Source organism: Haliotis rufescens, unplaced genomic scaffold (assembly GCF_023055435.1).
Source record: "Haliotis rufescens isolate VD_foot unplaced genomic scaffold, xgHalRufe1.0.p SCAF_9, whole genome shotgun sequence".
NCBI classification, from domain to species: Eukaryota; Metazoa; Mollusca; class Gastropoda; order Lepetellida; family Haliotidae; genus Haliotis; species Haliotis rufescens.
Window position 1 is genome coordinate 44,259,650 of NW_025964383.1, and position 17,012 is coordinate 44,276,661.

At 40.0% G+C, this 17,012-nt stretch overlaps 1 protein-coding gene across 1 annotated transcript; it reads right to left on the reverse strand.

Annotated features, from left to right (window-relative positions):
- Positions 1-1,047: 1,047 nt before the first annotated feature.
- LOC124145146 (serine/arginine repetitive matrix protein 2-like) lies at positions 1,048-16,506 on the reverse strand. Its single transcript, XM_046514833.2, has 4 exons — positions 16,150-16,506; positions 7,803-7,876; positions 6,517-6,690; positions 1,048-5,857 (listed from the first exon to the last, which is right to left on the reverse strand). Exons 1-4 carry the CDS (start codon positions 16,460-16,462, stop codon positions 2,732-2,734), a joined length of 3,687 nt encoding a protein of 1,228 aa, XP_046370789.2. The 5' UTR covers positions 16,463-16,506; the 3' UTR covers positions 1,048-2,731.
- Between the last annotated feature and the right edge of the window lie 506 nt (positions 16,507-17,012).

The window sequence follows — 17,012 nt, forward strand, 5'->3', positions numbered from 1 at the left end:
AACCTTGTTCTTCAAGGCTATTTCAAATCTCCTGTTACACCGATTATATAATTATTGTTCTGTGAAGAATTCTATGGGGAGGGGGAGGGAGAGGGGGAGGGGGGAAAGCGTTGGCAGAATCTATAATACTATCAAAAGTAACCTCAACATGCAACATTGCATGTCTCTTTCATATGGACTCAATAATGTTTTGTTTAGAAAACGAAAACTACCACAGCGAACATTATCTCGCCCGAAAGCCAAATAGGTGGGTTGGGCTTAACGCTGTTTAGAACCAATTTTCAGTCCTATCATAGCGTATCAGCTGAATCAAACCATGGTGCTGACAAACCAAAGAAAAATTAGGGAAGTCAGGGACTTGAACCCACGAACGGACGATTCCGGCTTCAGATGTTATCACCAGTGCTCCACCGCAAATCACAGGGCCCAGAATATTGTTGGGTTTACTTTGCCTATAGGGAGGCTGTAACATCTCAGCCAATCGTTATGAATATAACACTGAGTAAAATGGTTAACAAAATCCAAAGTTTATCTATCATTCAACCTTTAAATGTATTAACAATGAGAATGATTGTCAACTGTTCACTCCTATTAACTTTCAAACTAGTAAACTGAATTCTACAGTTTCCATGGTGATCAGCTAAATAATCTTTTTTAAAGATCTGAAAAAGTCACTGAATCAATCTAAAATTGAGGTAGATGACATCAAAAATGTCAATTTGACTGTTTTTGTAGGAACTGAATAATGCCCTCAGAAAAATACAGTGTGGTTTTCTCCGCTTTAACATAACATTGTATTAAATGATTAAACTATATAAATTCTTGTCTCTCTTATACTTGTGCGTAATAAAAGTATGTGAGGTCAACCTAAAGGCAAACCAAAAATATCGCACCAATATTGAGCATATTTTTGATAAGCAATGAATGAGTACAAAAAAATCATTAATTAAATTTATGAAATAAAAAATTATCAAAATAATGTCAATCCATGCTAATTTTGAGGCCCACCAAAACTCCCCCCACCCCCTCCACCCACCCCTCCCCTGATCAACCCATTACTTCACCTGCACCCAGGAAAACGAACAAATATGTTGAAAATATATGTGAAAATGTCTGGTTCTCAGGATCTAAAAGCATTTGTTTAACATCACCAGTTTAACATCCTGCCAGACATCCCCAGTTGAACATCCCTGTGTAACATCTGTTTAACATCACTGCCTGGCATCCCTGTGTAACATCAGATTAACATCATTGCCTGACAGCCCTGTGTAACATCAGATTAACATCACTGCCTGACAGCCCTGTGTAACATCTGTTTAACATCACTGCATGGCATCAGCAGTTGTACGTCCCTGTGTAACATCTGTTTAACATCACTGCATGACAGCCCTGTGTAACATCAGTTTAACATCACTGCCTGACATCCCTGTGTAACATCAGATTAACATCACTGCCTGACAGCCCTGTGTAGCATCAGTTTAACATCACTGCCTGACAGCCCTGTGTAACATCAGATTAACATCACTGCCTGACAGCCCTGTGTAAGTCAGATTAACATCACTGCCTGACAGCCCTGTGTAACATCTGTTTAACATCACTGCATGGCATCAGCAGTTGAACGTCCCTGTGTAACATCTGTTTAACATCACTGCATGACAGCCCTGTGTAACATCTGTTTAACATCACTGTCTGACAGCCCTGTGTAGCATCAGTTTAACATCACTGCATGACAGCCCTGTGTAACATCAGTTTAACATCACTGCCTGACAGCCCTGTGTAGCATCAGTTTAACATCACTGCCTGACAGCCCTGTGTAGCATCAGTTTAACATTACTGCCTGACAGCCCTGTGTAACATCAGTTTAACATCACTGCCTGACAGCCCTGTGTAACATCTATTCAACATCACTGCCTGACATCCCTGTGTAACATCAGTTTAACATCACTGTCTGACAGCCCTGTGTAACATCTATTCAACATCACTGCCTGGCATCCCTGTGTAACATCAGTTTAACATCACTGCATGACATCACCAGTTGAATGAACCTGTGTAACATCAGTTTAACATCACTGCCTGACATCCTTGTGTAACATGTTTAACATCACTGCCTGGCATCCCTGTGTAACATCTGTTTAACATCACTGCCTGACATCCCTGTTTAACATCACTAGTTGAATGAACCTGTGTAACATCAGTTTAACATCACTGCATGGCATCCCTGTTTAACGTCTGTTTAACATCACTGCATGACATCACCAGTTGAACATGCCTGCATCAATTGAACATCTCTGCACATGTACATAACATCACCAGTTTAACACAATTACACGGCATCATCAGTTAACATCCCAGTGAAACATCAGTTAACATCACTGCATGACATCACCAGTTAACACCACTGTATGACAGCATCACATTTCCACTTTCTGACTCCAGGTAGCACAGTATTTCACAGTAACAATATAGGGTAACAAATATTTCAAAATGCATAGCCTGAGAACCACATTTCCATTTTGTTTTTCCACTCATGGTATTAATAACAAGTACAGATCATAACAGGTAACCATGGCAACTGTGTTGTGACTTCATCATATTTATCCCAAATCAAAAAAATATCTCTCCCATGATTAATCTTGCCCATCCTATTTGTCCATCAAACAGCTAATTCCATTCAAAGCACAGCGAGAGGCACATTACCAGACTCACAATGGGACTAGAAATAACAGCGAAATCACTCGTAATATCTTGGTTTTCTTCGAAACTGGTACTGCTCCGCCCCTCCCTTGAAGCGTTCGGCCGCTATGCGAAACTTCTGCTCCAAGTTAAACTGCTTCTGCAGCCTCTGCGCCATCTTCCTATCCTCCTCTTCCTGGCTGAACACCTCCGTCGTGTCACTTGAAGCATCTTCATCTCGATCTTCCCGCATGTCAACGTCACTAGGTCCACTCAAGTACCTGACAATAGACTGCTGGTCACTGGTCGTGTGACGACGGCGACCCCTCCCCTCCAAACCTTGCTGCGACTTCCACGCCCTTGAGCTTACAGACTTAGTCCGTTTCTTTTCCAGCTGGGTTTTCCCTTTTCTTGGACTGGGGGAACTTTCAAAAGCGTTGTCTAGGTCAGACACGATACTGGATTTTGCTCGAACTCTTTTCCGTGGAGAGGGTCCGGAACTGTCAGCACTAGACAGTGTGTCGGAACCACCCCGCTTCCGACTCTGTCGTCCCTTCGGCGGTGACGCCCCCCCACTGCTGTTGTTCCTGTGCGTATTCGGGTCCACATTCTCTTCCAGAAGTTCCTCAGTTGCACATTTTTTCAGTTTTGACCTCTTGCTTGGTAGAGGTAGCTCCATTTCTTCCGACAAATTCTTCGTTTTGGTTTCAGATGGACGTTCTAAGTCAGTCAAGTCAGCCTTCTTTGGGGATCTTTTCGGTGGTGTTTTTGCCGATGACTTCTTAGGAACCGTCTTCGTTGGTTTGGGCATAGAAACCATATCACATGTATTTTCATCAGAAGACATCCCATTGTCACTCATCCTCCACTCCTCATCTGTTTTTTTCAACCCCCTTGACCTCCCTCTCCTTTCAGGTTTACAAGCACCTGAAGCTTCACCTTCCGGGTCACATTTAGAATCATTGCCAACATCCTCACCCACTTTTCGACCTTTTCTTTTTCTACCAAGAAATTGCGACTTTGTTTCCCGGTCAGAAAGGTCAAGACTGTTTGTGTCCGTTCCCATCCCTTTCCTCACTTTCCCCAGGTTCTTCTTAGCAGGAGACATGGGTTCAGCATCAGATTCACTGATCCAGTTCTGACTCTCGGGATCAAAGTTAGGATCTTCCTTAGCTTTTCTCCTCCTCGATCTATGAGGAGGAACACATGCTTTTGTTTCAGCTCCTAAAGGTTCAGCATCACAAACTTTTTGGGCAACATTCATACGATGCTTTCTTCCGATTGTAATTTCACTTTCGGATTCACTTTCACTCAAACTAGACTTTGACACTTTAGCACTATCTGTTCCCTGACACTGTTTCACTGTGTCATCAACCGAAACCTCCTGTTCACTTTCGGAACAATCCAATTCGCTGACATTTCTACGTGAATGATGCCGCCGTTTACGATTTCTCACTTTTCGAACACTGGACTGCAACACCAATAGTTTTTCAGGGGTTTTAATCGTTCTGTTCCCTGAAACTTTCCTCCTCCTCCTCCTCCCCAATTTTTCTGAACCTTGTTCGAAGTCGTCATCACTGATGGATTCACTGATAGCCTCCCCCTTCTGCAGTCCCCTACCCTTCCGCCTGCCAGGCTCCGAGGCCCCAGGATCACTAACAAAACTGGAGTCACTCTTCAGGGGACTCACATCAACCTCACTAAGGTGGGCCACAGTCTTATTTCTCTTGGTTCGTTTAGGTCCGCCCTTCATTCGAGTCTTCCAATTCCCAGTCTCCCCATCCCCTATAGTCAACACCTGATTCACTCCCGTGATTGCACCGTTTGTTTCAAGGATGCTCTTCGAAGGCAGCATCACTCCACCAGCATCCCCATCACCTCCCCCTCGCCCACTAGAATTGCACTCGCTTTTCCCAGGCACCTGCTTCACGTTAGCATTTTTGTCCACTTGCTGATTCTCACCGATCACATCCGAATTCTCCTCGAACAAATCTGGAGACTCAGTTTTGCTTTTCCTGTCTGCTGTCTTGAACCAATCTTTTATCGACCGCTGAGGGCTGATAACCTGAGCCTTCAGATCCCTCTGCCCTTTGAGATCATTGGACACGTGTCTCGATCTCTGGAGCCTATTGTGTGTTGGTGTCTTGGATCGAACGTCTAAAGTACTAACTGAAGGTTCCTCTTTCTCTTTTGGGGGTGACGCAGTTGGTGATGTACCTGGATTTCTAATATTAAGTAGCACAGGAGTAATGTCTTCGTAGTCGTGATCTTCAAGGATTGGTTCTAAAGGAATCAACAGCCCGGACCGGGAACCGAGGCTGTCTGGCAGGTCAGTCTGAACAAGAGGAGGAATAGGATCAGACTTGTGCAGAGGTGGACGGGACAAGTCACTTGAAAGTGTTCTCTCTCTACCTAGAGGGTGGGACTTCTTATCATCCCTATGAAGTTCATCATCTGGTCCAGTAGAAGTGGATTTGGATCTTTCCCGAACCAGCTGCTGTCTCTCAAGAGCCAGTTCATTCAACCGTTTCTGCATGATCGGACTCCCGGGTTCCAGGCCCGGACTCGTCACAGCATCGACCGGCGATCCGAACCCGTTCCGGGAGAGATTCCGCGGAGTGGTTCGCACAAAGGGTGGATCCAGCACCTTTCCGTCCGCCAGCTTCCTGGGAGGAGTTCGAGGGCAGGACAGGATGGGCTTGAAGTGGCACAACTCGTTGCTGATGCTATCGTTACTGGCAACACTTTCACTTCGTTCCTTAGCACTGTCACTTCTCTCTCTACCAACATCCGATGAAGAGTCGGATATGGTCATCACTTCATCACTCGGAGGTCGAACCACGGTACTCGACTTCGGAGCATTTGGCTGAGGACAGTAAGAATGATCTACCAGATTAAAGGGATACAACTCCGTTTTAACACTACTACTGCTCAGTTTCCCAATGGAGGAGTTGGACCGTGAGTTGTCTTCCCCTTTGTCCTTGTCGGAAGGACTGATGCAGGGGTATGGGTAGGGGTCGTTAGACGGACAGCGAGTGTCAGTCTCTGCCTTGTATTTGTTGAAGAATGTTTCCAGTGTTCCGCTGTTGCTTTGTCCAGACTTAGTACTCGTGGCAGAGTTGCTCCGCGTCATGCGTGACCTTGACTCTTCCAGCAGGAGGTCAATCGGATCATCTGTGCCAGCCTGGAAGAAACAATGAGCTTTTAATAATATTGCAACAAAATAGAATTAAAGCTTTGTCATAGTTACCTTCCATTAATGATATTTCCCATAATAGAACAAAGAGTTATCTCCCTTTAATCATATCTCCAGCCCAAATGAAAGAAAACATTCTGCTGACATTTTTGGCAATAACACTTTGTGGGAATGCATCAAGCATTTTGTGGGAATTTGTATTAGCCAGGATTGTTGAGCAAAGGCAAATACCCAATATCCACTCACACTATTTCAGTGAGTGAGTGAGTGAGTGAGTGAGTGAGTGAGTGAGTGAGTGAGTGAGTGAGTGAGTGAGTGAGTGAGTGAGTGAGTGAGTGAGTGAGTGAGGGAGCGAGCGAGCGAGTTGTAACATACAGGACATTATTTCTGTTCAGCTGAAGTGAGGCAGTTTTGTACATGTTAACCATTTTGTGAAACCCACAAGCACAGAGTGGAGAGGACAAAGTTTATAATCAGTATAAATCTGGGCGTAAATCAGCTGATCCTGGCATGGCCAAGGGACACAACTCTGCATGATGAATTCAGTGTCTTAACATGTAGGTTAAGATAGTTAAAAACAATAAAAAAATAAGTGTAAATAAAAAAAAAAAACGAGTGACAAATAATTAATCCATCCCACAGCTGACCTCATTAATGACCTTGTCCAGTTCGCGGGCGAGTGCCTCGTCCGTCTCGTTGGCCTGCAAGGCCTGCAGTTGGCGGTGGTGACGGTCTTGATCTTCCTCTTCCTGGAGACGCCGGATCAGCGCCTCACTCTCCAGCTCCTCGCGGCGCCGCTCCTGGTTCAGCTGTTGCCGAAGCTGTAACACGGCAAGCAGCGATGATTACAAACAGATGCATAGAAATCTGGCTTATAATAGACATATACAGTCATGGGGGCAAAGATCCCATGGCCAGAGGGCCGAGACACATCAACCTTTTTTAGTACACACAAGCAATACTTGCTGTCACTAAATGTCCTGCTTGTCCTGGAGTGTAAAATCACTTGTCTACATCAACATCATGACTTCCCTGTTTAGGGCGTAGTGTAACTGCCTACATCGATACTGACGCCTATCTTGCTTCTGCTGCTATCATCTATAAGAGCTAATGTATTTCTGGTCATGTGAACACTTCTTAGTTTACTTTCAAAATGGAGGCATGTTCAAATCATTGAAGAATATTTCGACATGTTTTCAAGAGCCATCGCTAAGCCAAACTGTCTATCACAGAATGATGACGTGAATGACATAACTATGGCTAATACTGTCAGCAGTCCCAAAAGGCTTTTATAAGATGCAGGTGTAGGTGGGGATGGTGGAATCAGGGAATTAAGCATTGGGATGCAAGACGACCGAGATTACTTCGTCCGCTAATTGTCCGTGTCTGATCGTAATAAATGAATCGGAGATCCAAGCAAACTCAAAAAACAAACATTGGAATAAAGTGAAAAGGCAGGTGCACTGACGCGTTGAAGGTAATTGGCTGAGCAAATTCCAGTGATGGTCTTTCGACAAGGGTAATTGTTCAACATGTTCAATGACTTGTCTTTATTGCAGCAAGTGTTCAAAGTTTGTTGTTCAGACACAATATAACAATTGGAATGTTTTCCATCTTGTCTTGTTATTTAAAATCCAAAATATAAATTTGTTCGTAAGCCTACATCAATGTGGCTCCCCAAATTGTAATGTGACTCCTTAAACTTTGAAATGGCACCCAGAAAAATATTGTCAGGAGCCAAGTGGCTCCCAGCAAAAAATCTGAGCTTATAATGCTGCAGATTCAGTTTTTTATAACGTAGATTAGATACATCTGTAATAATAATGAAGCTGTCTATAACAGATGCAGCTGGTTATAACGTAGATTAGATACATCTGTTATAACAATGAAGCTGTCTATAACAGATGCAGCTGGTTATAACACCCTCCCTCACCTTGTTCAGCTCCTCCTCGTACTCCTTCCTGATCTCCCCCGGGGCTGCCAGATGGACTGGCCGATGAAACGTCACTGAAAACACAAACACCAACATACATCAGCTTCATCTACGACATAAACTGTCCTCACAATTCACACGTGGTGAAACTGACTGTCACAGGGAAGTGGACACAAAAGAAGGCAAAGGAGTCTGTGATTTTGCTGGAATTAAGACATTTTCCTTTTATCAATTCTTGATAGGACATGCTGAAAAACCTAGCAGACAATCTCAATTTGTCCAAAAACAGCCTACATTGCAGAGTGCTAGCGCTAATCCCTGCAAGTGACAACTGAATGAAGACACGATTGACATGTGTGATACTACAGATGAACCAAAGCCAAAACTATCTAAAACTAAATCAGTGCGAACTCCCTGTAAATGGCTTCTTCCAAAGTACAAATCGTGGTTAATATGTGACCAAGATAAAAGTTTATTTTTTTGCAAAACTTGCAAAGAGTATGGTCAACCAGTTGGAAAAGATGGACAAATAGTTTTCTTCTTCAATGGTGCAAGGGGCTTTAGAACTAGCAAACTTCAAACACATGTACAATCCAGTGTACACTTAACCTATCAGGTGTTCATTATGCATTTTTGACAAAACCAGATAAATAGCAGTTGGAAGAAGGTTTAATTGTCTCAAATAAAAAAAACCAGAGGGAAACATGGAAAACATTAGTCATAGTCATTGAGTAATATAGACAGGCACACCCAAATTGAAAATTTACAACAGGAAGTTGTTTAGCAATAGTAGGACAGGCACTTTATGGGGAAAACTCTCTCACTTTACAGTTTCATTTTGTCAAGACATGGAATAAACATTAGCGAAAGTACTCTCAATGAACATGACCATGCCCCCGAGGCACTGTACAGCAAATTCAAGCATGCCATTACTTTTTTATGTGTGCACTCGGCACGGCACTACTATTCCAAGACCTGTCCTCTTAAACTGAAAAGGAGCGCCAGTGAGATGGAATGAACCTGTATAAAAATCTAGACTTGCTTCATTTAGGGCTATAGCTTTACAGTAAGCATGGGAAGGGACATTAATATTCTTCAGGGACTGAGACAGTCTACAAACACCAGGATGTACTTTGATATTGAACATATTCCTTCCGAAACTTCTGATAATACAGGCCTCAAAGTTGAGACTATAACAGTCGCCAATGAACCCAAATTTCAATTTGTCTACTTTCTAAAATTTAGAGTTAATCAAATGACTACCTTGAAAAAAGTATCCTGTGGCGACTAAATTCTATTGCTACACATATGTAGACACAAAAATAAACATGTCTGCTACTAACTGTACTCGCAAATAATTCCTCCTTAAGTCAACAATGAACCGAAACACATAAATATTAATGTAATCAGTATTTTGTTTTAGTTGATAGTTTATTGGATAAGCAAAGGGTATACCTATATAATCAAGTAACATAAATTGCATCATTGTTCGAGTCACAAATAACAAAACTAAAGTACAGTTTCCACTAATATACAATTCCAAGACTAGTGCTATGACTTGTACAGATAATAGTTATTTCATAAAAGACCATTTCAAAGGCTTTTGGCTACCTACAATATTGTCTTGATTTCTTGGTTTTACCATTGGCTACGTGGAAAAAGATACTTGTAGCCATATGGCTACTTGGTAAAAATTTAAATGGAGGGGCGGGGGGGTTAATATCAAAATATTCGTATATTTTATTTTGACATGCCCTAAATATCCTCCGGGCAAACAACAGTCAAAGAATACATTCCTGTTTTTCCTTCTGGGCAGATAACTTCCTATTCTTGATTTACCATGTTCACAGATGATATCATATTTGTTATAGCAAAGTATGCTGTTTTCTATTTATTTATTTTTATCACGTTTTTGTTAAATAAACCTGATCAAACACCTATAACATGATGAACGCCTGCGATACAAACACTCATAAACAGTATAAAATACTGATAAAGACGTGAAAAAAATGGGTTGCACATGTTGCAAGTGAAAAGTTTTCAGGAATACAGAAATATTTTTCCAAACCTAAGATTCTACACTGAGCAATGCAGTACCACTGAAATTGTCGTTTTCATCCCCTCCAAAATATCATGAAGTATGGAACCATGTCTTGGGATACCATTCTCAAGATTCTTGTCAGAAATGTATTTATTTCAACTTGTCCACAAACATATCTGCTACCAAGATGCCATCTATTTTAAGGTAATAAAAGTGGTAGTCGACAAGGAAATGTCACTAGTCCTTCCTTAATTCTACACGTCTCAGACTATGAGACTTTTAATGTCAATCTAGTTACACCTTAGTTACTGCATTGCTCCTATTTATGTCACGGCTTAGAAGCAAATACACCATTGTCAATTTCCATCAATAAACTGTCCCTTACATACGTATGTCCTGCAAGCAATTAATTCAGCTTCCATGGATACACCTCTCAAAACAAACAGACTTCCTCAGATAAAAGGCTACACCAAAACACACAGTGAACGGGTATCTATCAAAATAGCCCACTAACTGGTATACTGTCAACACTGGTTAGCTGCATACTCCACCGCAGTGCTGGGCCAGACAGTGGAGGAAATACCTTGTGGAACTGGCTCATGATGGATGACAATACACTGCATGGAGCCAAACTTCTTCATTCTATTTTAGATGATCTTGACCGTGTTGATCAAACAAAAATACCTTTACCTTATATGTTATATATTTTCTATTTTTGACCTTTTTTATGACACAGAAAAATAATAATAGGCTTAATGTGAAAAAGACTAATTTGTGCTACCATTAACCATAGTTACAGCCCCCACCTCCATGTTTTAGCAGAAACTATCACTGACTGAAATAGATATAATATATATTCAAAGTGTGTCACAAACATTTTGCAATACATGACTTATTGAAAACCTTTGCCATTTTAACATGGATACCCCACTCTAACACAGTATATTGACTCTGAGCAGACCAGTGCTTGTTTTATCTACCTTAATGCCGAGCAGTTGCTAGGGTAACAACAAGTACCACCTGTTAATGTCTATGGAATGACTCGACCTGAGATCGAACCCCAGACCATCTGCTCTATCCACTTGACCAATGAAGGTGGTCAAAATATGATAAGGAATGAGTGTGTGTAATTGTAAAGATGCAGAATTCCTACATCATGCAAAACCCTGCCAAAGTGAGTGAGTTTGTGAGTAAGTATGTTTTTAGCCGCTTTTAGTAATATATTCCAGACACCGGAAAATGGGCTTCACACATTGTACCCAGGTGGGGAATCGAACAAGTGTCTTTGGCGTGATAAGCCGACGCCTTAACCACTAGGCTACCCCAACAAACCGACTCCACCCCACTCCCGCCAAAGTACCTATGATAATTCAATTAAAGAACAAGTTGAAATTAACAGCGAATAATATTTCATTCTGCAATTACTTCTCTCAACATGTCAAAGAATCTTAGTCAAAGAAAAATAAATTTCATTTTATTTGAAGTCAAATAAACAGAATAATCCAGAGTCCGGGCACATGTAAAGCCAACGAAGCAACTACGCAACAGTGACAACCAGAATCAATTGATCAAACACTCTGTACGTGAGCGCCCATCTTTGGTGCCTCTTTGATATAACAGTAAATAAGGACAGCAGTGTCGGCTCCAGCCCAGCGTCACTTTCACTATTGATGAATCACGGCGTAGTACAGGGTGTGTAAACACTGAGGCAATGCGATACCAGGTGGGGCACTACATCTGCTCCCATGTAGGAAGTAGGCAAGGAAATATGCTGAGACCATCATTATTTCTCTTCTGCAATACGAGACAACCATTGAAGCTATTTTCTCTCTCAGCGGTGTGGGATTAAATACGGACAGCATGGGAAGGATGAGCTGGTGGTGGTATTGCGACATAAAAGCTCACAATTAATCAAGAAATTGATTATTGATACATTTGTTTAACATAGCTCTATATAATCAAGCGACATTGGAGTCACCTGCCCTTTCCCATTCATAATTACTAACAACCCACTTGAATAGCAATATATTCCCATATGATTAACTTTGATGCCAATTCTGGTACTAAAATTGCAAGTGAAATTATAAAGTTTATAAAAGGACTTATAAACATGATAAATGTATTCAGCTGACCAAGATCAAGGATTTATCTAGGATTCTAAATTAAGTGCTTTTGGCAAGCAGATTCGAATCAATCACTATTTTCTTCAAAATCTGGATTGTGATCAGTTCTGTCTTAAATGCAGAGATCTTTAACACTGTATGTCCCCATTACATCAAGGCAATGATGTAAAACTTCTTCCTTACTGGCCCCGTTATTAATAAAACACAAGTCACATCACCAAAGCTGTGACATTAGTCATAAATATGCAGTGTATGTACAAACTTAATCATGGAACTACTTATTTATTATTGAGTTTGGAATTTTGGACGAATATTGTCCTCCAAGCAGGCCCAGATAAACATGATAAATCAACAAAATGGATTAGTATCATATCTGCACTCTGAATACCATAAGGACAATCTACAAAACTTGATTTTTGTCATCAAGCATTATATTATGGAGTGGTGTTTATACAGGAAAAATTGCAAAATGTTGTTTATATTGATAAAATGTATCAATGTCACGTCCAGCAATCAGAATTACCTAATATCTCTGGATCAATAAAATATTCAAAAACATAAAGAATGATAAAGAATGATAAACAACAACAAAATTACAAACATAATTTATCTCATCCTCTGACATTGAACTGTTATAAATGTGTTGACAATGCCACCAGCCTTGGGGTGAAACGATACATGATACGTTTTTTCTGTATCGATACCAGACTTAAACATGTTAAAATAAAAAAAATAAAAAATTACTCACTACTTGTTTAATGACCCAGCAATATCTTGAGAGGAGTGTAACTATGATTTGAAGTTCACTACTAAAAATAGCCACTACCAACATGCGTCTGCAGCTTGCTTTACCTATTGAACCTGCTCTGAAATACTATTAGTCAAGAAGTCTCCACATGATTTGATGTAAATATGCATATCACGATATGTATCGTATTGTGACCTATGTAGTATTAATGTTGTAAATGCGTGACCGTAACTTGACAAATACTAGTTTTGTTTTTTTGTACAAAATTCACAAATTGGCTAAATACGGCCATACATATGTACAGTACGAAGCATGATTCCGAACATTGAATAGGCTTCATCTACATGTGCACAAAGTAGGTCACTGTCAGTGACAGATCAATGGCGGCAAATGTATTTTCAATATTTCGTGGTTTCATCAAAGCGTCCATAAGTTGGTTGGTTGGTTGTTTAACGCCGCACTCAGCAATATTCCAGCTATATGACGGCAGTCTGTTAATAATCAAGTCTGGACCAGACAATCCAGTGATTGATATCATGAGCATCGATCCACGGAATTGGGATCGATGACATGCATCAACCAAGTCAGCAAGCCTGACCACCCGATCCCGTTAGTCGCCTTTTACGACAAGCATGGGTTGCTGAAGACCTATTCTACCCCGGAATCTTCACAGGTCGCATCCATAAGTGAACTACTGAGTTGGGATGCTGTTCTGATCTTACAGAAAGATTTTGTTTGGCCTGAAGTTATCTCTATCGCTAAACAAGGATCTGAGGGACATCCTATTAAGGGTCACGTCAGAACGACCTTTCATCCAACCAATCAGAGCGTCGCTTACCAGATCATGAAAGTGACAGTCGGACTGTGTTTTCTAATCATGCAACCACGAAATATTTAACACGGGTTATTCCAAACGACAGTTACGGGTTTTATGATTATATCCATACAATCTAGGCCATCTATAAGCCATTCCAGAGTGTTCTTCTTATCAGTTTTAACTTTTTTAATCAAGAATACATCAAAATGTTTCGAAGCGTAGTCGCCAGTTTGAAACTAGTGTCATAAAGCTCGAGAAAGCTGCCTTCTGATTGGCTAATGTCGATTTCTTGTCAATCATTTCATTGGTCGGTCAAAATTCGCGAAAGGTCGGTCTGACATGACCTGTAATGGGATGTCCTCAGACTTTGTTTAGCGGTAGCAAAACCTAAGGTGTGATTTGAATGAGATTGTTACTTGTGTTTGGTGGCCACAAATCCAAAATCTACTGGAACAAGAGATCTGGTGAAGGGTAGTTGTTATTATAAACAAGGAACTACTTCAGACATTCACAAAGCCATGCACAGGTACTGTAGCGATGCAACTTTACTCTAAAAGGCACCTTAAAGTCTGTGTAATGCTTTTGACACTCTGATGCGAGGTGAATTAAAAATTTAAAAATCTTATCTTAATATCAAAATAACTGTTCCAGCAACTGCTGTGGCAAATCTTTAGATTAATTGCTGTATACCCCATCTCTCAATCAAGATCTGATTAGCATTAATAATATTGACTTATTGGTAATTTTCGTGCAGACTTATATATAAGAAAAACAAATGATATTATGAATAGATAAATCTGATTATTAATAAAACCAGTTGACTCCAAATAGTCCAAAGGCTTTCACTGAGGAGCCAAATGTCTCCCAGGATGAAAACATCTGGGAGAAGTCTTTATTGTGGTATAGGTTGTCCTTTATAATTCAAATAAGAGAAAAGGCCTCAACTGTCTTTTGTACATGAAGCTTTCAGAAATATGTTGTTTAAATATTAGCGTTCCTGTTTACCGGTAATTACCAGTTTTTTACCGGTAAAATTAGGCTTGGATCGGTAATTCATGTGACTGCCAGTCCCTGTGGACCAGCAAATAAAGTACCTTATAAATCTTTGTTGTTGAACAAAACATCAGTGATATTCATATAAGTACATTTTTCAAACAAAGTCAGCTTTTCTGTTACCATCAGGGTTTCCCCTTGTCTATTTCTGGGTTAAATATCCATTTGTAGCGTCTTGAAATATTAAAAAAAAAGAGAGAAAATTGTGACTGTTTGTGTGAATATCATAAAGATCTTACTTAGTTACTTCAGGATGACATCTTTGCACTGAACATAATGTAAGATTAAAAATTAAATCAAATAATTTGCATATATTTTTTTATTTGTTGAAAGTTGGGATTGGCAAAAATTATGGGGGACTGGTAATTTTTAGAGTTTTTAAAAGCCAGCGGAAACACTGCATAATGCAGGGGGGGGGTGGATCTGCAATATGCTCATAATGCTATATTTTACTGTTTAATTGCCCGGTAGCTTGCAATCAAAGAACTGAAAATGTTGCATGACCAGATTACAGATTACTACCTATTAAGGGTGCTTATATATTACGTGAACACTGCTGAGACATGTGGCTGTGAGAATGGTACTTGTCAACTCAATGCCCAGACTTAAACCAAGGTTTTCTTTCTTGTTTCTCTGGGTTTTTGTTCATTATTGTCAATACTAAATAAATTCATAGTTTATCATTTTAAATAAAAAAAATGATTGGAATTAACACAAGTACCAAAAATGAAATAATTGCAAAGATTTTATTTTTTGCTAATGTTAAATGTGTCACTGCAGTACATTCTTGATAAAAAAAATATATTAATGACACCAATCTGATATTTTACAGACGTAGATCCCTGACCCTGTGACACTTGGTGACCATAGCAACACTGTTAGGCTGCTGATACTCAGCATTGCTTTTATTCTTAACTGATTTTACTCACTTCATGTATTTTGTGCATCATATGAGACAACTTGGCATATTTTCATGATAATATTATATTATTTTATTGGAATTGAACAGCATCAGGTTACTGCATGTTTATATCTCATCCTCTCAGTCCTATGTTCCAAAAGTATTTCTAAGATGTGAATGTTTGAACATAAATTTAGCAAGTTTAAATGAGAAAACCCATCTCTCTCACACTGATACTGATAATGTGAGCTAAATATATTCACCATCAGGTCTGTAACATGTCCTAATTTTCACCAGAATCTTTGAACCAACATAAATACATGACCAAGATTGCTACACGTATAATAATAAAGAATGAGAAAGTCAGAAACGAAATCACAGCTAAGATTGTTTAGGCCCTGGATCTTAAACTATTTGTGCGTATTAAACATCAACATTGACGACCAGCTATTAACTGTCAATATTGATAACAAAGTTGATAATGATTTTGACAACATTTTGAAATATAAATCTGACACTAGGGTTTATACATACAAAAAGATTAGAGGATACTTTACTTCATACGATATAACTTATGATGTAACGTTAGATGTGTCCTGTCATTTTGCAAATGTTGACAGTCGTGACAGCCAACATGACTACACATAAGTATAACATATTTTACCATCGGCACTGTCATCTTCTTCATCTTTACCCTCAAGTCTCAACCGAACTCTTTTGGGGAACAGTTCCTGGATTTGTCCCCACCGTTGCTGATTGACCAATGTTTTTGTTTTGGATGCATGACGAGCCCAAGTTCCGATTCTTGTCCTACACATCGGACATAACAGACTGGCCTCCTCGACATTTTGTTTGAAACACGGTCTACACAGTTCATGATGGCAGGGCATCGTGACCGGCTCGATAAGAATACACATACATACTGGACAGGTACAATCTTCCAAGGAAACTCGCGATGTTTCCACAGAACAGGCCATTTTCTGTCAATTTTCGCCATACGAACTGGCGCGCACCAAACCGGAAATGCTGATGAAGAATCCTGGGATACACTTCCGGTTTAGGGAGTAATCATTGAACGAAATCAATGGCGACACACCATCACTGTTTGCAGTTGCTATAGGTGTGATATTTAACCCTCCTAAATGTAAATACCGTGAATACACAGTTTGGTTTTGAAGCAAATATGCCGTTATGTTTCCAATATCATATTCAATATTCGCAATTTCGATTGAATGAAAAACATGAAATTGTATAATGTACATACGTTCCTCGTTAAATGAATAAAAAACAATGGACGGCTTTGTATCACGAAATTACAGTGTCTATCCATTCATACTAAAGTGAATGTCGGTCGAACTAGAACTGTGCACTCCGACATTTGGGGCTGTTCACCATACTGTCTGGTAATAATTACTGGACTGTCCGATGGTAAATGGCCATCATTATTTTGACGTCATAGTCACTCCGTTATTTATATATGGACTGAGTATTTAATCCTATATATAGATACTATTTTCCCAGTAGCTA

Bases quoted from the DNA above. Each gene is read 5' to 3' on its own strand.
- LOC124145146 (XM_046514833.2), bottom strand. From the start codon at position 16,462: ATGGCCTGTTCTGTGGAAACATCGCGAGTTTCCTTGGAAGATTGTACC. The intron at 6,691-7,802 runs GTGAGGGAGGGT...GCCGTGTTACAG, and splicing joins ACGAGGAGGAGCTGAACAAG to CTTCGGCAACAGCTGAACCA. The intron at 5,858-6,516 runs GTCAGCTGTGGG...TGTTTCTTCCAG, and splicing joins TGGACAAGGTCATTAATGAG to GCTGGCACAGATGATCCGAT.